At 44.7% G+C, this 21,654-nt stretch overlaps 1 protein-coding gene across 1 annotated transcript in view; it reads right to left on the bottom strand.

Annotated features, from left to right (window-relative positions):
- The window catches only part of TNFRSF21 (TNF receptor superfamily member 21), a 60,015-nt gene that overhangs the window by 19,465 nt on the left and 18,896 nt on the right, over positions 1-21,654 (bottom strand). The window contains exons 2-4 of the mRNA XM_072944854.1: positions 19,360-20,008; positions 17,329-17,826; positions 2,197-2,462 (exon numbers count right to left, since the gene is read on the bottom strand). Of these exons, the coding sequence (XP_072800955.1) occupies positions 2,197-2,462; positions 17,329-17,826; positions 19,360-20,008 (1,413 nt within the window). The remainder of the gene's footprint in view (positions 1-2,196; positions 2,463-17,328; positions 17,827-19,359; positions 20,009-21,654) is intronic.

Below are 21,654 nucleotides of genomic sequence, written 5' to 3'. Positions count from 1 at the left end.
TCCACAGTGTTGCTGCACAATGATGGACAGTACTGAAACACGGAACAAGAAGCTTAATATGTCCTTCATCATAACAAGGTCTCCATCAAGACACACAGGCTACACAGGACCCAAGGAGTAAGCTATAGGATGTCTTGATACCACTGTTTCTTACAAAACAGATGCTAGAATCTTTTTGTATATAGAGGAGATAAAGGGAGGAAAGAACTAAAGGCAACAAGAGTTTGGCACTTGGATATATCCAGAGAAAACTCTATTTGATAAGGATACATATTCAATAACATGACATTAATATTTATGCATTTTCATTTTCCTATGCTTGTATTTGTTTTTTTCTAATGAGAAAGCTTCTTTTGAGCCCTTAACAATAACATCACAATCATCCTTCCACTTTATTAAATATTCCATTGAACCAAACCCTAGCATTGCATCAGCTGCATTTTATCTCTCTTGTAGGCTTTATCCAGGAGAGCCAGGGGCTTATTCTCAAGTGTCTAAATCCTTCTTCAAATCTGCTGCTTGCCCCACCAGCTTTTCCCTTTAAAGCCAACACTCCAAGGAAGCACAATAACATTTTGCCTCTGGAGTCCCTTGTTTGAACTGCAGCCATTTTATTTAACTGGAGGTCAAACAGCTCCCTTTCCTTTCCCCAAATCCAGCTACTTGAAGCCTTGTTTTTGCTGTGAACCATACTTCATTGAGTTGTTTCTCAAAAAGTCACAAGACACCGTGCCTTTGAATGTTTATCCCTGCATCTATTAGTAAATTTTTTTTCTGAAATTCCACATTTCAAAGAAGTTAAAAATACACCAGGAGCTTGAAAGACTGCCTTCAGAGTCAATTAGCACCTATAAATTTTTATCCAGTCACTTAGATAAAAGACCTACCTGATGAATGTTTACTTCAATAATGAAGAAACACAAGACCGTGAGTATACAAAGATAAAAGCACTTGGATTTCTTAAATCTATAAAATTGAGTCCCTTGATATACAAAATTTGGTTTAGAAAGATAGTGGGTTAGAGTTGATGGGGGAAAAAATTTCTCCCCCGCTCTCCCTCGCTCTTTTTAGGCAAGGAGTTTGAACCACTGGAAAATAACACAGACAGAATGGCCTTTTAAATTTTAAGTGGGTTTTATCAAGTCTCAGCGGTAGCGTTTTTACTTTGGGAATTCACTGCAAAACTTTAATAGAAGTTTGTGGGAAATGATTCAATAGCCAAGTTTGTACCTAATTCATGGCCTTTCAGGGAAGCACGTTATGATTAAGGAAAGGCTACGTAAAACGAGTTACGTCATAACCATGACTACCCCTGGAGAACACCTTCAGTGCATCACGCACTGCGTATACTTTATTCCTAGTCTTAATAAATCCTCTAAATGTGGCTTACAAGTGAGATAACAGAGGCAGAGAAAGTTGAAGGAACTTACCCCTAGCCATCCAGCTAGTTAAGTGGCTGTCCGACTGCAAAGCCAGGGCTCACTGACCAACAACTATGAATAAACCACACCCCTGGGTCCCCCTGGTTTCATCAGACGTTCTGATTGAACGAGCCCAAGGAGAAACATCAGTCCTGTTACTATTGCCAGTACCACCTGCGTCCTCAGGAGGCAAGATGGAGCCTTCCTAAAACCGCATCACAGAAACCACCCTCCGGAGGGGGAAGGGAACGCAAAAGAAAAAGTCTCCTTCTTGCTTCGGTTCAAGGTGTGTCATGCAAAATGAGACTGCAAATTGGGTAGCAAAGAACAGAAGAAGCTGTACAGTCTGAGGCCAGAATCTACCCCAAAGACAATGATTCTCAACTTTGCACACTGGAATTCCTACAGAAACTAACACAACCTTGTAAATCAACTATTCTTCAATTAAAAAAAATAGACGGGTAGCCTAATTGATTAGTTAATTTAAAAAAATACTGATTTCTAAAAATTCTGATTCCTAGTCCTCTCCCTAGAAATTCTAATTTGACTGGCCTACGTGGGGTACAAATACCAGGATTTTTAAAAAGTTTTCGAGATGATTCTAATGGAAAACCACTGAGAAGCACTGCCCCGTAAGAGAGACGCGGGTGTGGGTGGTTGTGTGAATCTAAGCGCCTTCCATCGGCTCTTTTTCCTCCTTCCCTGTGCCTGGACACGTCGGAAGCACGGGGCCCTGCAGGTCAGTGGGAGAGGCAGCCGGGCCGGGCCGCGTTACCTGGGCCGTATCTTCCATCAGGCCCCGGATCTTGTCCACGACGTCGTTGCGCCGGTGCTGGCGCAGCGCGCTGATGAGCTGGGCCAGGCTGGCCTCGGGGCCGCGGATGGTCCAGTGCTGCAGCGCCGCGTACGCCCGCTCGTGGTCCGCCGTGTAGCCGTTGGAGAACGCGGCCACCTCCCTCTCGCTGGCATTGCACAGAAACTGATAGATATCCTTCCACTGGCTGCCCACTTGGGCTGCTACAAGCTTCAGGATGTCAATACCTGTACCGGAGACAAAATCAAGCCGAAAACAAACACAGGCGTGTGAGGGGAGGGCTCTCTATCAGGCCGCTCTGTCTGCACGAAGTAAAAGCAGCCGGCTTTCTCACGGCTACCATCTGTCAAAAGGATGCAGTGCTTTTAAAAACACTTGGCACACGCAGCTCATCCTGGGGACTAGTTCGGTACTTTCCAGCAAATGCGGAACCAGAAGAAGGAGAAACCTGGAAGTATATAGTAATAAATGTACATAAAATGATTTTTTTTAAATACAGATACTGGGGATTGAACCCAGGACCTCCTGCATGCTAAGTGTTCGCTCTACCACTGAGCTATACCCTCCACCCTGCCAGAGGATGTTTTGAAAGCCAAACCCAAACCACTCACAGTGATTCCTTTGTCGCTGCTAAAAACAAACGGAAGCAAATAATTTAGAGGCTCCCCAGACTTAGAAAGTGGTGACTTCACAAAATCTAGAAAAAAGTAAGCCATAGGTTAAAACTGCGGGGAGTTTATCGAACACTGTCGGGGTAAAGGGTGTCCCAGAGTTTAGCTATAGTGTCCATTATACCAACTGACGAAGTACCCAGCTGACCCTGCCCAGTGGAGGCATTCCTGAAGAACATCTAACTTCTCACTCTCTAAGATACAGTGCGTGTGGGGGAAGGAGGGAGGGGTAGATAGCTCAGCGGTAGAACGCATGCCTAGCACTCACAAGGTCCTGGATTCCATCCCCAGTACCTCCACTGACAATAAAATTCAAGAAATGAAATTCTCTGCTCAACAAGCCCTTTTCTGATCTAGTATTCAGTCTCCTAAGTTGATGTGCACAGTTATAACGAAGACAACCACAACATTACAGTATATAAACAATAGCGGTCGTCTCCCAGGTATTACATGAAGGCACTAGCTCATGGAACATCTTTCCAAAGCATTCACATTCCAATTGCTCAGGTAAGGGGACAAAAAAACCAAAGAAACAAAAAAACACACACACAGAAAATTTAGGCTATTTGCCCAATATCATCAAGGCATGTGGGTTGGGTTTTGAATCCAGTGTTCTATATTGTTATTGTGGCTCATCTGCTCCTTGTAAACGCAGCATGGCTCTGCCGTCCCCAGACCTGATGAACAGAGGGGGAAATGCCAAAATCGTAAGCACCTGGGACTCACCCTCCGTGAGGTGAGGGTTTCCCTGAGTGTCACCCTTTAGTGTCTTTCCCTTTAAGATGCCTTCTCCGTGCAATGACGCATTGGCTTTGCCCACATTAATCCATGAGTGCATATATCACCTCACAGTAAGAGCTCTGGTGTTTTTTTATCAATAGGTGGATAAGTCTTCATGAGTCAATACTATGGCTTTGGATGAAGCCATACTTACATGCTCAGATACCAGAGTTAGTATAGTTAACAATGTCTTGAAAACATTTATTACTCCAACAACAACAACAACAACAAAATGGAGTCAAGTTCCCAAGTGAAGCTTAAGGGAATAAAAGAGAAGGATAAAGGAGTTTGTTGTGATGGTTAATTGAATTTTTTTGGTTTAACTAGAGGTTAGTCAGGAGGAAAAAAAAAAACTTTTTTTGCTCCAATCCTTTGTTGGGGAAAATATTTATTAAATGAGCTATCAATTTTTGTCTAAGAAAGGAGCACTAAGAATTCCAGAAGTTTCCTTGTAAATGGAGGATTTTGTGGTTCCTCCGTGGAAGCCCTTCCTCTGCTGTGCAATTTTACTGAGACAGATGGTGTCTGGAGGACGGCGTGGACCTCCTGAACCAAACCCCTGCAAATGGTTTCAGAAAGGAAGTTCCTGCTTTCTTGTCAGCTGTAAAAGCAGAACACTACAAATTGAGACATTACTGTACTTCCCACACTGTTTTCCCTGGCAGTGCGAAATATACTTGAACCCGCTGCTTTTTGGTTTTCATAGCAATGTTTAGCCAGATACAGAGCTTTTAATTTCAAGCAAACAGATTCCTCAAAAAAAAAAAAAAAAAAAAAGCACTATTTAAAACCCCACAGGTAACTTTTCAGGAGTAAGCCAGCTCTCTGTGGTTGATGTGGTAGATTCTTCCGAACACCAAAAGGCTTGTTAGTCCCTGAATCTTAATTTAGGTCAATTTAACGGAGGCTCACAGCATCTTGCATGACTGCGCTTTTTTTCTTGTACGTGGGACCTTTGCTTACATCTTCGTAGTGCCAGTGACAGTGCGGCTTTGGGCAAACCACTAACTGTCATGTTCGTTTCCTCATTGGTACAATGGAGATACTCACTCCGGGCCCTGGGGAATGGGGCTGCTTAACATTTTCTATAGAGTCGATTTATTTTTGGAAGTACCCCATCATTACAAATGCTCCATATACTGGGCACCAAAATTGAAAACTACATGCATTTCTGATGCAAACGCACAGCCTTTATAGAGTAATTACAGCGTTTAAAAGGCTTATGCTTAACAATAGCTCCTTCTTCCGTAACCCAGTATTTTATACTCTTTTTCAGCCACAAATTTTTTTCCCCAAAAAAAGGGAAAAACACAAAGAATGGATACAACGAGATTTTCCTTCAACTAAAATTGACTGGAAGCTAAATTTAAGGCCCACACATCAAGTTTCATCTTGTTCTTTTACTATGTAAACATGGAGTCAACTCCCGGGAACCAGCCAGGGGTCGGCAAGGTTCCGGGCCACTGCCCGCTCCCATTGCAGAGCTGATCAATCTAGAGAAGGCAGAGACCCCAGCCTCTCAGCCTAGCACATGATCACAAGCCTCGGCAGGAGAAGGGAGGACCATTCTGAACTAGCCCACGAGTTTGCCGGACCTGGTCCCCACCCCACCATTGCCACCAGAGGGAAAAGAAAACCCTTGCGGAATAGTTCAGGAGTATTTCTTGGGCAGGCACTGTGCGTCCCTGTGTTTGCTGGACTGAAAACTGATGAGATTTTAAGACAAAAGAGTTTATCACCAAGAGAATGAAGGAACGCCAATGAAGCACAGGACTGGAAAGTGTTCTCTGCTGAGAAGAAAGTTTGGGGCAAAACTAACCAGTCCAGCTACAGGGAAAAGCAACAGAATGATTAAACTACACTGAGATGCCTGCCTCGGGGGCAGGAGGGAGACGAGACGTTACCGGACAGGTGAGCAGAGGGGACGTCAAAGGTCTTCACAAGGTTCCATTTCCTAAGTTGGATGGTGGGGAAATGGGTCTTCTTTTTATTTTATTACTGTATTTGATATTTATTATTCCTTTTAAAACTATGCATATAATATATATATGACTCACTGATATGTGACATGTATGTATATATCCTTTATATATATACATACTATTATGTGGGATATATAATTTTTTTAACTGTTTAATTTTACTGGGGAGGAACTTCCTGTAGAAAGGTTATTGATCAGTACAAGGTGGCCCAGCGAGTTAGTGGTCCCTCTGTTGTGGTTAATGGGGGATGTGGTATCGTAGAGGAGCATGATTATGGTCCTAGGACACAGCCATCTAGTCCACGTGTGAATGCAGTCCAGGTTGGCCATGATGTGTGTGTTTCCTGGCCTGTTATTACTGACCAAGAAGATGCTGGGTAAGTTTCTCTCTGGGGCTAGCAAGTGTTGTCCTTTCCTTTAAAACTACGGTCCCTTTAAAAAAAAAAAAAGAAGAAGAAAGAAAAAAGGACGTTTCAGCAAGCTTTTTCTGTACAGGTTAAGGCTATATATTTTCAGTTTCTGTTGGAACGTGACAGCAACCACGGACGACACAAGAGGCCCAGGTGCTACAGCCCCTGCAACCAGCAACTTAGAGAGGCCGTAACTAGACGATCAAGTGGCTAAAAGATTTAGAAAAGCATCGTGTTTAAAAAAAAAAACACAGATACCCTCAAAAATGAACGTTCCCACCCAATTATTAACCTCAGTGTGAAATGACAGTAAGTGAAGTAGGGAACAAATCTCTGCTTGCCAGGGCGCCCTGATCATCCGCCCGCCAGGGCTCTGAGAATGTTCGTCTAGAATGGACACAGTCACTGTGCGGAACTAATCTGACTTGTTTAGCCTAACAGGATGCCAGGTGTCTGTTTTCTTAGGATGAAAAGCAACACAACCCTCAACTCAGGGAAATGCTGACTGATGGGGCAATGAGCCTAACTTTGCTCTCGTCGTGATGGCAGGTTCTGAAGCTCTGGGGAATGGCTGGGATTTCTAAAGAAGTCATTGAAGGAGCCAAGCCCTCTAAACCAGGGACTGTACTTGCCGGGAGCTGCGTCTGAGAAGGTGGCCCTGTGTCGAGGGAAATGACTTGTCACTTCCAAGGTGCAGGTAGTAGGAAGATTATGAACTTGGCAATCACAAGATACGGTTTCAAACTCCATGACTTGTTCGTTGGGCAAGTGACCTCTAAGATTTCAGTGTCCACATGGGTAAAACGAAAATGCTACCTCTTCTCTCATAGGCTGGGTACAGAGATGTATGGGGTCAAACCAAAAAGCACCATGGTTCTCTTCCCTTGGCCCCCTCCATTTTTGTGTGGACAAGAGTCACTGGGGCAAGGAATCTGAAAGGTGGGAGGAGTTCTGCATACACGTTGGTTTTTGCACCAGGATTACAGGTGCTGAACAGTGGAGCCAGGCACCAGCATCCTAGCTTCACTAGTACGTGTCCGAAGGGTCACGACAGCACAAGAGGCATCATCCAAAGAAAGGCACATTGAAAGGACAATGTTGCCCCTCTGTCACACGCAGGGCATCATGACAGCACCCCACTGGGTGAGCAGACACTGCCCTGATCCACCATGAAAAAAGCTCAAGAAAAAAGGCATAAGGTGTGCAGCTGGGTTATCACAGAAGGCACGGTATTTTCCTGTCCGTTAAAAAACCCTGAATCAGATCTAACCTGGGCGATAACCCTCCTTTGAGGTTCATTTCTTTGAACGCTCACTGTCAAAGCCAGTATGCAAAAAAAAAGGATTCCTCCTCTTTTAATAAGAACTTGAGTTGACCTTTATAACCAGAGAAGGTATTAAAGCTCTTGCCTTTTGGAGATTAATATCTGAAATGAGCACCATCATTAAGAACCCATATTAAAGCCTTCCCTGGAAGATGCATGAAGGAGAGTGATGAGAGGACAAAGGCCACCTGGAACCCACAACACAGCCCGCTGGACTTCACACTGTGCAACCACGCTGCGTACAGAATGGGTGCAGGGAAGAGATGGATGTGTTTATAGAAGCTTTTTGCTGGTACTGCATTCTTATCATTTAAAAGGTTCAAGTATTCCCACTGCATCTCCCGTACTTGTTAACGTAATGGCAGTTCTCATTATTCTTCTAGAAAAAAAGAAATGGAGGGACAAATAATGGGAGAACTCCCATGGAGGCAATTAATCCACAAACTCCTCCCAGGACAGACGACGCCACAGTTATCCCCGTGCTGGTTTCTACACACAGACACACACACACACATAGCAGTCTCCCCAGACGTCCATGTGGGAAACAGGACACATGAGCTCAAAACCACTTTCCTTCTGCCACCACCTTGACCCCCCATCCCAGACATGCTCTTCATCAGCATGTGCTGTGACCTCTGGCTTGCAAACTACAGACACAAGGGCAAAGATGGACACAATGCATAAAACATAGGTCAAGTTTGGAAATCTGATGAAAAGCCTGGCTTGAGCATCCCGTGACGTTCTTCCCTGTACAGCAGTCATGTCCTCAGAGATGCCTTTGCTGACCACCTCCTGCCCAAGCCTCATATCTACTCTGATTATCTCCCAGAGCCTAGCACATAATGAAAGTACAAAGAGTATCTGTTAATGAATGAATGAGAGCCTTTTTTGTCATCCTTCCCCTCTTGCCTAACCCTCCCCCCATTTATCATCCGTTAACTGAAGTTACATCTTCTGTAACTGAAGCCCCTGAGAACATGAGGGACCAGATGCATCACACCCTTGTCGCTTGGTCCTGCCAGATCCACAGTCTCTACGATAAGGAGAAGGCAGACCCACGGGTGGCCAATGTGGGGAACCTGGGCTTCTGGTGCACGAACCTAGCAGTTGTGCAAGAGCCCCTCCCTCTGCCGGCGTCCTCTTCCCATTGGTCCACCGTGTCCATCAGGGCCCAGAGCTCACCAGGCAGAGATGTCCCACCTCTCCCTGCGGCGAAACCCTTCTACCGCCGTCTGTCTGGCCTGATAACATACTAAATGCTCCTAAAAGCAACCAACCCCCACGTCTGGGTGTGTTGTGGGAACTAGCATGTCACAGGATGGTTAAAACACAGTGTCTCCAGTGATCACTCCTCACGTCATCACGCAGGAAACTGCATCCCAGCACCAGGAACTTGGTTTGCCCCAGGTTAAAAACTCTTTCCTTATTGAGGTGCAAAATGGAAGGAACTGCTTAGTTTTCATTTCAAACCCCTAAAGTCATTTCCAAAGCAGACTGAATCACGGTCTTGTTGAAGGCTCGGTGGGCAATCAGAGTAACCTCAGACCTCAGGAGCCACCAAAAAGCACCACGCAAAGGTCTCGTGGTTCATGGATGGACTGCTGACCGACGGCAAACTCTATCAAAGCAGGAGACAGTTTTCCAGATGGGAGACATAAATTTCACTGATGCAGTGAGGAAAACTAACCACCTTTTATTTCATCCCATAGGGGAAAACACACAAAAACCCACAAAGTCAAAAATGCCTCCTCCCTCCATGTCTTAGTCTGTGTTTGAAGGTGTTTGTTTATTCATTCGACAAAGATGGACTGAGCAACGCAGCAGTGAACAAGGCAAGATGAAACCCTTTCCTGGTGAAGGCTGTGTTCTGGTGCGGGATGCGGGAAGTAATCAAGTATTCCGTCTGTTAGACAGCGGGGAGGGCCAATGGCAGCAGGGGAGCCGGGGAAGGGGATGGAGTGGGCAGGGCTGCAATTTTAGATACAGGGCCCCCTTCCCCATGTCTAAGAGAAGGCTCCACTGAGCTAACGTGGGAATCAAGCCCTAACGGGGGTAAGAGAGTAAGCCCAGAGAGGGAACAGCACGTGCGGAGGAGGCAGGATGCTGGTGGAGATAAGGAGGAGCAGGGGGGCTACGGTTCATCTGGAGCAAGTGAGCACTGAGGACACATGGTATGCGTCCGAGCTTGGAGACGAGGGCCGGGAGGGGAGTATAGATGCACTGGGTTTTCCAGCTGCTGCTTTGTGTGCCAGTGGCAAGTCACCGGGGAATTTGACTTTTCAATGACAGGAATGACACGATCTGACTTACACTGAACAGGATCACTCTGATCGTTGTGTCAAGAATAAACTAAAAGGGGCACAGGCAGAAGTGGAACAATCAGTTAAGAGGCCATGGCAACGATCCAGGAGGGAGGTACCAGTAGCTTGGGTCAGGGTGGTGGTTGTGAAAATGAGAAGGAATGGTCGGCTTCTGCACCTATGTTGAAAGTAGAGGCGGGAGGGTATAGAGCTCAGTGGTAGAATGTATGCTTAGCATGCACGAGGTCCTGGGTTCAAGCCCTAGTACCTCCACTAAAAAAAATAAATGAATAAATAAACCTAATTACCTCTTCTCCCTCACCCCAAAAAAAATTTAAAAAAAGGAGAGCTGATGGGATTTGCTAATGAATGGAACACAGGGTGAGAAAAAAGGAAAGGAGTTGAGGACGGTGCCAAGGTTTTGCTCTGAGCAGCGGCAAGCCCCGAGGACCCATCTTCCACATTGGGTAATGGATGTGGATGGATGGTTTGGGTTTCAGGTTTATGTAGCTACAGGGGGAGGAGCCGGCTGGACACCTGGGTCTGTCAGGCAGGTGGGAGGCTATCTGTGTGTCAAGGTCAGGTACAAGATCCAGGCTGGACAGGGAATTAGCAGCAGACAGGTGGTACTTAAAGCCATGGGTAACCCGGGGATGGAGACCGCGCAGGTAGAAGAGAGGTGCAAGTCCTCACCCCGGGCTCTCCACTACTTAGAGGTCGGGTCGGAGAGGAGGAACTAGCCAGGGAGCTGGAGAAGAGACAGAAGGAGCAGGTGGGAAGAGAACCAAGACAGGGTGGTGTCCGGGAGGCCAAGGGAAAGTGTTTCCAGAAGAAGGGAATCTGGGCTGCCAATGTGTCAAGTAGAGGAAAACCCAGAACCGAACAACACAGTTAGAACTGTGTTGTCAGACTATGTAGAAAAGAGGCAAGACTAGGGCTAACACACTGGCATGTTTCACTGATTCTAAGACATCTGAATGCCTTTTTAATCAACGCCTTTCCATAGCTCGAATCCAGTGTTTTCTTCCCCTTGTGGTGTATACATAATAAAAGACCCATCTCACAATCAGTGGTGTCTTAGATTTGATGAACTATCATAAGAATCGTTATTTTTTAAACTTGTACCCTTGAAGCCACCTACTTTTTACAACTTGCCATATTACCAGCAACCTAATGTGTCAAATTCTGTATGTACACGGCAGCGGTCACAACCAATTCCTTGTGAAGAATGACCAACAGAATTCTAGAAATTCCTCCTCCTCTGCAAAATCTGCTTACATAACACCTGACCAGGTTGATTCAAGGACACTAACTTGCAAGAACTTTTTTTTTCCCTACTTGTATTTTAGCCCTACCAGGGGGAGAATGCTGATGTGTTTTTCAACATCGCAAACAGCTTAAATTCAAAAGCTGTTAGTTAGATAAATTAGAGAATAAAATATACATTAAAAAAAAAATACCTGCCCTCTAAAGCCGAGAAGAAGCAGCCCGCAGTGGGTACGCCTGGGAACAACAGCAGCCTCCCACGGGCAAAGGCCACGTCTCCCGAGACTTGGTGCACAAGATAATGCTTTTTAGGCCATCGAAATAAGAAGCTTTTCTCCTGCGATGGGTCTGCGGGCTTTATAACCCTCAAACATCCTAGAGGTGGAACCAAACGGTGCTGTCTACTGGAAATAGCATTACTGGAAGCAAAGGTGGAAAAGCCGGGGGGGGGGTAAGGGGTGGAAAACAGCCCGCCTGTCCCTGCCTGTTCTCTGTAAAGTGACAGAAGCCCCACGGGGCAGAGCAAGAACCCAGCAGCCTCTTAAAAGGAATCATCTGCTCCCTTCAGCCCAGCTTCCTGGTGTTAACATTTCAAGGCTACTTCCCCTAGGAAATTCGGGCTGACAGACAGGATGACTGTCTGGAATTTTTAGTCCAGGAGGCTTCTGGCAAAGAAATGGAAGGTTTCTTTGGTTGCAGCGGCGGCTGCTGCCGTCTGGGGCTGAGAAAACCCCCCAGTGCAACAGATGTGAGTTCTGATTAGCAGGACTCCATCACCTCTGACTTATTTGAAACAGCCTTAATTGTTTTCAAACAGCCCTCAGCGCCTTCAGCCATTGCGTATCTGGCTTTAGAAGTTTTCCATTTCAAGCATTCCAAGAAAAAAGTGAAAAAGGAGGAAATCAGAGGGAATTCTACGGAGGAAAACTCACCATTTGATGACAGTGTTGTCGTTGTTTTATTTCAGAACAAGTTGGGATTTGCTAAGGGAAATAAATTTTTCTTGATGGAGCATGATTACAAAAAAAAAAAATCAACCATGGACACCTAGAAATTTCTAACACTGAAAAATTAAAATCCAGATGTTTATAAATCCAGATGCTAAGAATCAAGAGGCAGGGTCTAGAGTCAGACTGGTGTCTGAATTTAAAACCCGGCCCTGCCTCTTTGTAGCTGTGTGCCCTTGGGCAAGTGACTCTCTGTACTTGTTTTCCCACCTGCAAAACGGTGATGATTGTGGCCAACCTCATGGGGTTCAGAAAATTAAGTAAATATTTATAAAAATGCTTAGAACAGCCTACAGCATTCAATAAGTATGAGATTAAGTCTTTGTTGAAATTAAGTAGGCAATGAAAACTTAATGGTAGCAGAAATCTTTCGCATGAGGTTAGAAAATTATATTAGTAAGTCATCATCTTCTGTCCCCCCCAGATCATCTATGGGCAGTAGCAGGCTCCGAATAACCTCACTCTAGGAAAAAAATTAAGTGGAGAAGCACTTACTACTGAATTCCTAACGCACTTCACTTGCTCTTTATTCCTGAACACTGCATATGGTGGTGAAAAAATGAAATGTTTTCTTAAGCCATCCCTGAAACCTGATTGGAGAGTGTATTGCTATTGTTCAAATACAACAAGGACATAGTTTCCAGTTACTCATCACCTGTCCCTAATTAACCTTCGCAACTTTGGGGAAATATCTGTACTAGAAACACAATCACAGCTCCACTCCTACAATTAGACTGCACCTTGCTGCTTCCCCTGGAAGGAGGATGAAGTCTGCAGAGTTGTGAATCTGGGAGATGCATTTGCTTCCTACGCCCCAGTAAAGACCAGTTCTCCCACACTGGATCAATCATAAATGAGGAAACACAACTGGGGAAAAAAGGAAACATTTTTTCTCAACCTGTTGTTGGGATGCGTAAGGACCCAGAACTGAGAACAGGGTTGTTACTGAGTAAAATCTAAAGACAACAGAGATCAGAGGGGATGTGTTTCTGCTTGTTTGCCAGGTAAGGTGGGATGATGTCATAGTGGATAGGACGGAAGAAATAAAAAATATCTTACCAGAAACTCAAGGTCTAAAATGTAGCTCAGTGCAAGCAAGCACAGTGCCGGAACCTTTTAAGTAAGTGCACTAAGCAAATTATGTCCTGTTTCTCAAGCAGGATTGCTTTCCCTAAGAACAGGCTTCACGTACAGGTTAGAACATCAAAGTTACGCAAATAACATGGATAGACCCAGAGATGATCAGACTAAGTGAAGTAAGTCAGATAGAGAAAGACAAACATCATGATGTCACTTATATGTGGAATCTGAAAAAATGATGCAAATGAATCTATTTACAAAACAGAAACAGATTCGCAGACATAGAAAACAAACTTATGGTTACCAAGGAAGAAAGGAAGGACGAGGGAGGAATTAGGAGTTTGGGATTAGCAGATAGTAACTACTATATATAAAACAGATACACAACGAGGTCCTACTGTATAGCACAGGCAACTATGTTCAATATCTTATAATAAACTATAATGGAAAAGAATCTGAAAAGAATATATATTTACATATAACTGAATCACTATGCTGTACAACTGGAACTAACACAACATTGTAAATCAACTACAACTGTTTTAAAAGTTATGCAAATAAGAGGTTCAACCACTAAGCCAGCTGGTCTGTAATTCAGTCTTTAGGTTTCAGGCCTGAGCTATGCAAAGGAAGGTTGCGGGTTGTTTTCAACTTCACCTTTCAGGTTTGGCATCAGTGAAGAATAGGATTTTAGAATGGAAGGTTAGAGATATCTGAATCCAAGACCTTCACTGGACAGGTGAGCAGAACCAGGCCCCGCAAGGCCCCCTTGGCACAGCCTCCCTCTCCCAGCCAATCGCGCCTCCTCCTGAGGTTCCCGGTTTCCCCTGTGCCCAGGGTCTTTCTCTTCCCCTCGTTCTCCCAGGCTTCACCATCAGCTCAGCAGGTGCTCCTCATATTTGCAAGAGCAGGTAATGTGACCAAAGGTTCTTCCTTCCTAGATTGATTAGAACCAGACTCCACGGGCCACATTTTCTATTCTAGCTGGTTCTGTACTGGTCCATCAGACCTCAAGGCATTTTATGGCCAAAGTTCCCAGCACAGATTTTTCCCTGCAGCCATTTCTCCCGGCCCCTATAACTCATTACATGTGACCCTTAATGGATTTCTACTTGGGTTGAAATAGATAGAAATCTGATCCTCCTGGCCACATAAGGTCTCATCTTGTGTTCCCACCACTAGGATTCTGTGAAAGCAGGGTAGCAGTTTTGTGGAATTTGACTTGAAAACCATAAATCCAGGGAGAGAGGGGAGAGATGAATCGGGAGTTTGGGATTAACAGATACACACTACTATATATAAAGTAGGTAAACAACAAGGACCTATTATATAGAACAGGGAACTACATTCAATATCTTGTACTAGCCTATAATGGAAAAGAATCTGAAAAAGAATGTATATCTGTATAGGTATATGTATAATTGAATCACTTTGCTGCACACATGAAACTAACATAACATTGTAAATCAACTACACTTCAATTAAAAAAAAAAAAAAGACAAAACCCCTAAGTTCATGGAAGGCAGAGAGGGATGAGTGGAGCCAAATAAAGAGGTTCTGGTTGGCAAGGAAGATGAGGACCCCTGGCCTGGCTTCAGAGTGCCAGGGATCTAGATGGCATTCAGGAACACAGCACCATCTGCTTAAGGTGAGCAAAGCTAAGTGAGGTCTTACGTGACCTCCTATACAGAGCACCCACATCTAGGTGATTTTAAACCCACCTTCATCCTCATGAACAACTCAGTGTGAAATGGATAAGGACCAGAGAAAGATCTTATTATACAGGATTCTTTGCTGCCCAGAACTGAGCGCAGTCAGATCAACAAGGTATTGTTTCCAGAGGCCTCTCTGAGCACCTGGAATGGTTTTTATTAAACAGAACCTCTCTTTGTGATGGGATTTTAAACTGGTTGTACCTTTGAGAACAGCAATTTGGAAAGAAGAGAATTTCCTTTTTTTAAAAAAAAAAAACCACCTTAACTATAAACATCCCAATACAAAATCTTGCGGGGAAAAAGTTAAACTACCGGATGAGACCTGAATGAAACAGCTGTGATTTAGCTGGAAAAGTCTATTGCTGAAGTCCTGCTTTCACGGAAGGCAGGGTCAGGTTTTGTTTGGCACTTCCATTCTTTCTACAAAAGAGAATATTGTTTCAAGGACAAAGGCATAGGAGTTTACAAGGTTACAGTGGCCCTGACTATGCCTAAGACCGTTGTGTGAAGTTGCTTTCTGAGGCTGGACCAGATTTACTTCGACAACTCCCTGTGGTCTCAAGAAATCTGAAAACTGCACTGCAAGGGAATACAGCTGACCGTAACCTAATCCATAAATGCAGCTACTGACTGGAATGGCTTCTTTAATAAATGGAATAATGAGAAGAGTGTTCCAAATACTCACATATTTGAGCAAAATGTTCGCGCTGCCATAATTTTCTTAGTCATTTCCCTAAAACTGGCCCTTTGATTATTTCCAGTTTCTATTTATTATACGTAATGCTGAATTAAAAGTTCAAGATCTTCAGGGGAGGGAAGGATAAATTAGGAGCTTCAGATTAGCAGGTAAACACTACTACATATAAAATAAATAAACAAAGACCTACTGTATAGCACAGTGAACTACATTCAACATCTTGAGGCAACCTATAATGGAAAAGAATCTGAAAAAATGTGTGTGTATGTGTATGTAAATGTGTGTGTGTGTATATCTATATATATATGGATAACTGAATTACTAAGTTATACATCTGAAACTAACACAACATTGTAAATCAACTATACTTCAAAAAAAAAAAATCCCAAAGCAAATATATGGTTACTATCAGGAGACAGTATAAGTAGACCAGTAAATGGTCTGAGGAATGGAATAAAAGTACAAGGTTTCTCAAAAAAAAAAAAAAATTCAAGATCTTTGTGCTTAAATATTTTGTGTGTGTTTCTGGTTTTTATCTTTCTGGTAGATTCACAAAAATAGAACTGCTGGGCTGAAAGGTATGAAGATTTTTAAGGCTCAATACAAAAGGCCAAACCACTTTTCAGGAAGGTAAGTCTCAGCCTTCATCTTTAAGGAGAAAGATCCCAAACGAATTATCAAAACTTCGGGCTGAAATTTCATTCAATATTAAGGAAAGGGAAGTTACCGCCACAGTCTGAAAACTGCAGCCTTCAACTCAAACTTAGCTGCTAAGACAAATTCTAGAAGTTAGTTTTTGCTTTCAAAAGAGGAAAAACTGAGATTTCCCAGCCTGGACCCACCACACACACTGACCACTAAGGAAAAGATACAGAACCCAGCATCAGACGACCATCTGTAAACTAAGGTTCAGGTGTCTGAACTCCAAGAGACCTTCCTATCTTCCTGATAGAAATGGGGTCCTAAAAATGTAAGAGGGGAAAAGTACATGTGAGAAAAGGGCTAGGAATCTAAAAGCAAGGTTCAAATTCAAAAAGGCAAACTTAAGGCAAGCTGTATTTATTTTTGCCTCCCTCTTATTTTCTTAGCAGACTCGTGGGAGGTAGTGAGGACTCCAAAGTCGGGAGACACTGAGTCAGTCCCATCTGTCCTGAACCAAAGACTACCCTGGGTCACATGACATCACTTATATGTGGAATCTAAAGTGACACAAATGAACGTACTTACAAAACAGAAACAGACTCACAGACGTAGAAAACAAACTTACGGTTACCAAAGTGGAAATGGGGGGATAAATTGGGAGTTTGGGATTAGCAGACACGAACTACTATACGTAAAACAGAAAAACAATAAGGTCCTACTGTAGAGCCCAGGGAACTATATTCACTATCTTATAATAGCTTATAATGAAAAAGGATATGAAAAGGAACGTATATATATGCATAATGGAATCACTAAGCTGTACAACAGAAACTAACGCAATATTGTAAACTGACTATACTGCAATTGAAAAAAAAAAAGACTACCCTGGGTCAGCGCAGCCAAGCCTCTCTGAACTTGATTCCCTCGCTTGTTAAATGAGAAGGTTGAACAAAGCCCCTAGAGGTCATTCGCAGGTCTCTGATCCCACAACACTCTCCTTTAAACATGCCAGGAGAACCGGGGGCAGAGGGGTGATTCTCCCTGAACGTAGGGCGTCGAAGGCTGACCACCTCATCTTTCCTAACGCAACTAGATCAGCCAGCATTTGGTGCACAGAAGAGATTCCAGAAACTCTGCATGTTCCTTTCCTTCTGCCAACGGGGACTAGGGAGGGAGAGGCTGGGGCATCGGGAAGTGAGGAGAAAAGACGGAAGGCTCACCGTGGCCGTTGCAGTAGTAGATCCACTTCTCCCGCTGCGGGGCTGGGGTCATGGACTTCTTCAGCCCGGCCTTTTCCACGATGGCGCTGGGGTCCTGCCGCGGCCCCTTCTTCAGTGTCCTGGAGCTCTTCCGGACACTGCACACCACTATCACCACAAGCACCAGCAGCAGGAAGAGCACGATCATCCAGGGCAGATGCTCATTGATGTCGAAATGCTTGTGGGGGTTCTGCCTGGGGTGGCCCCTCTTGAGGCCCTTGAGGGGCGTGCTGGACTTCTCGCCCCCCGTGGCCTCCATGGACGGCAGCAGCTTCAGGATGTGTCTGTGGTGGGGGCCTTGCTGGTGGCTGACGACCTGGAGGCTGGGGAGGGTCTGGTTCCTGCCTTCCTCCTGCTTCGCTGAGCTTGTGTTGTCAGGGACGGTCCCCTCCCGGATGCCGCTCGACGGCACCTTTGGTCTAACAGAGGCAGAAGAGTTGGATTCTGTTGAGTTCATGCCTAGAAAAAAGAGTAAGGAGTGGGGAAGAGCTTTTCTATAGGTGGGGTCTACACACTCCCTCCTCTGCCTCATCATCTCCAGACCAGGCCAGATAATCAAAGAAGAGATGAACTTCAGAGCTTAAGAATAAAGAACAATGCATGTTTTCATAAAGACCCTAACAGCACCATTACGTGGAAGGTAGAAACTCAACTTAACAGCTAAACTCATGTCCTTATGTTAAGGCCAAGGGCATCCTTGAGGAATCCAACATGTGAGCGTCACAGCAGCTTGTCCTGCTCTGCACACACTGAGTCCACTCTTAAATGTTTCGATTATTCAGAGAACTAGTTCCAGCTGAATTCCTTTGTCCTTTAATTCCTTTATTCCTCCTCTCCCACCTTTTGGCTATTTCATGACCCCATCATGAAATAAATCTCCATCGTAAAAGGGAGAATGTAACTAAGCGTATAGAAAAGAGCTCAAACTCAAATTCAAGTGTGACCAGCGAATGGTATGGTGACATAGGTCAGTGAGATAAGACAGGGCTGGCTCAGTATGTGCTATTATTAGAGAAGCAAGATGGGGCTGGCAGCTTAGTGGACTTCCAGAGAAGCTTCCACAAGTGTTCTTCAAAAGGGGTGTGAGAGCCAGGGATTTCGAGTCCCAAGGCCTGGCCTGCATCAGCCTCTGAGGAAACCTGGACAGGTCACATAAGCTCTCCGAGCCTGTTTCTTCACTTCCAAATGGCGGTCGCAGGAAGGCCCTCCTTACACGACCGTCAAAGGTAACCACTCGTGAGAGTTCACTGGAAAGCACAGCTCACGTTGGGCTACTATCTCATGGAAATTCAATTCAATCAAAAAGTATTTAAAAATAAAAAACTAAATTTTATTCTTGCCTATGGTTCAAAATGCATTCTGGGGGAAACCGGGATATACTTGATGGAGAACATAAAGTTCAAATCGTCTGAACAAAAGAAACTATTTTCCAGAGAGTCACCTTCAGTGTGATGCAACTATGTTTGTTTCCTGAAGCGTCTGCCCTAGTTTGCTGTTCTCTGCCCCACCTCACACCCAACAGTCATCCCTTCCCTTCCAGATGTCATGGTATTTCTCTCCCCTTCTTTCTGACCTTCAGGCTGTGTCTCTCCAGGACCTACTGGGTGTTGGAAAACTTTTCAACTGGAAGGGACCTTAAAACATGTAAACCACTCATTTACTGTGTCTTATGATTGCCAAGTTTGAGACCAAGGCCTGAGGAAGTTCAGCGACTTACATGAGGCCCCCCACTGACCTTGTTTCTCTGCGTTATTTTCTAGCTGGAGGTAACCTAGTTTTCAGATACTTGATCCCCCCAATAGATAACTTCTGAGTCTAAATGTCTCTAATGGGTCCAAAGGAGCCAGAATTTAAAGAGCCACAAAATGCAAGGCCCTTCTTCAAGGAGTGACTTTCGAATATGGAGAGCACATCCCGGGTCCAAGCCCATTCTGGGCACCTCCGCTGGGCTCGAGGCCTTCCACAAACACGTAACTCACGAGGTTAAGTTACCTTTGGGAACGTAAGTGGAGGAAGGGACGAGGTGGGGTTGCGTGTGCTCGGGGCGTGAAAAGATGGCTGTGCCCGGGGAAGGCGGGGCTGGGCTGGAGGACGGAAGCGGGCCGCAGACGTTGTCTGCTTCCTTGGTCCCCGGTTTGATCACCACCAGGTTCTGACTCAGACAATCTGTGTGGGCTTTGCATCGCATCACACTGGAAGGCACATCAGAGAAGGTACCCCGAGCGCACTGCTTGCACCGCACGTCCTCGGCCTCCGTCCCTTTCTTCCGCACCCCCCAACCCACAGGGCACACCGTGTGGGGGGCGCAGGTAGCATTCGCCTGGAACATGCCAGGTGGGCAAGTGCATTCTCGGTCAGTCAAGGCAGCACAAGGTAATTTCTCCACCATCGGCCAGGGGCATGGCAGAGTACACTCGTGGCATCTCTCTATGCCATTCTCGTGTCTGGTGAAGGTCCCCACGGGGCAGCGGCTGCAGACACGCAGGCTTGTGTTGGTACAGTGTTCAGACACATAGGTTCCTGCCGGACACTTGTCACAGATCAGCACCTGGCCGGTGACACGGTCAACATGGTGGTATTTGCCAGGGATACTCGGGGCCTTCTGTTCCGGCTGAGCCATGGTGGTACTGAGAAATCCAAGCTGAAAGAAAGAAAGGGATGGGGGAGGAATAAAACCCAAGAAGGTGTTATACAGGAAGAGGAGGAGGACAGATGGGACAATCCCAACCCCACCATCACCCTTCCTATTAAAGGTCTGACCAGGACTGTATCCTCTTGACACTAGGGCTGCAACAAAACAGAAAGCGAGAAACAAAAATTCCATCCAGTTCCATATAGGGCCTGAACTGCTGGCTGTGGAGCTTTGGTTTTGTTGCTTTTTGACCTTAGCCTCGCTTCCCTTTTTCCAGTCTGTAAAATGAAGCGGATGGTACCTCTCAGATCAATTAGAAATTCAACTGAGAATGTGAATGTGAAAGCACTTTGTGACTTACATTAAAAATGCTACACATTTTTAATCCTAATGTTAAATCCTATTGCAAGAGAAAATAACTTGCCAAATAGGGTCTTCCTTCCGTGGCCCAACAGTTGCCGTGTCTTTTTTTTTTTTTTTTGATGGGGGACGGATGTAATTAGGTTTATTTAATATAAATATAGTAAGTAAATAACTAGTTTTATATATCTAGATAGATAGATAGATAGATAGATAGATAGATAGATAGATAGACAGATAGATAGATAGATACACACACACACATTTTTTAATGGAGGCACTGGGGATTGAACCCAGGACCTCGTGCAGGCTAAGCACACATTCTACCACTGAGCTATACCCTCCCCCCATGCCTTGCCATTTCTTGATACCAGGACAAATCAACCAAGAAGCAAGACGGCAAATACTTGAGCTGCTGCTTCCATAAGACCAGGTGGCCCAGTTGGAGTTACCCAGTAGACATGGCAGGATTTTTTCAAAGGTTTCGTCTTTACAAAGCTGAATCCTGCTTGTTTTTGCTTTTATTTTGTGAAACAGAGGCAGCCCCTTGACATTCTTAATGTGCTTTAAACAGCAGAATTAATGCTTTTAGAAGCGCATCCTGCTCGATGAGCCTCTGAAGGCCGTGTCATCGGTGTGGATGACCTGCAGCCACCCAGGAGCCCAAGCCCAAAACTGGGCCTGACAAGAATTCAATAAATATTTCTATTTAGTTCATAGAACAGAAATGTCATCAGCTAGACAGGATTTTAGACTAGTTTCCCGAAAGAAAATTTGAGGGAAAGGAAATTATATCTGTGGTTCAAAATCCTGAGGTCCTGCAGAGCAGGGGCGGGGGAGACATTTAAGAATGAATATTAAAAATGAGCTTTTCTGCATGAGTGAAGACTGAAAGGTTCCAACAAGAAAAGTCTGCACTGTCCTTTTCAAAATGGAGAAAGGTTATATGTCAAGAAAATAATGCCTGTCTCAAACTGCCTGCCACCCTACGAGGCAAATTCCTTCCAAATCTGCCGCTATACCAGCTGCTGAGAGAAAAAAGCAAAAAATAAAAATTAAATTTTTAAGTGAACAGAGTTCCTGTTCTCTCAGCAACCTGAAACTTAACCCTAAGATTCAAGTCCCCTTCGTCTCAAAATTTAACTATTTGAGCCCCAAATTTTTCCCCTGAAGTCCTTCCCCCTATCCCAGCAATGCCTCCAGTCAAATGACAATATTAAAAACAAATTTTCAGCTGATAAGCATAGATTCATCTTTTCTTTAATCTGAGACCAAAAAAAAAAAAAGGGAGAGTG

Source organism: Vicugna pacos, chromosome 20 (assembly GCF_048564905.1).
Source record: "Vicugna pacos chromosome 20, VicPac4, whole genome shotgun sequence".
Classification (NCBI taxonomy): domain Eukaryota; kingdom Metazoa; phylum Chordata; class Mammalia; order Artiodactyla; family Camelidae; genus Vicugna; species Vicugna pacos.
Note: the sequence above shows the minus strand (reverse complement) of the source record. Positions and strands in the feature narration are given on the sequence as shown.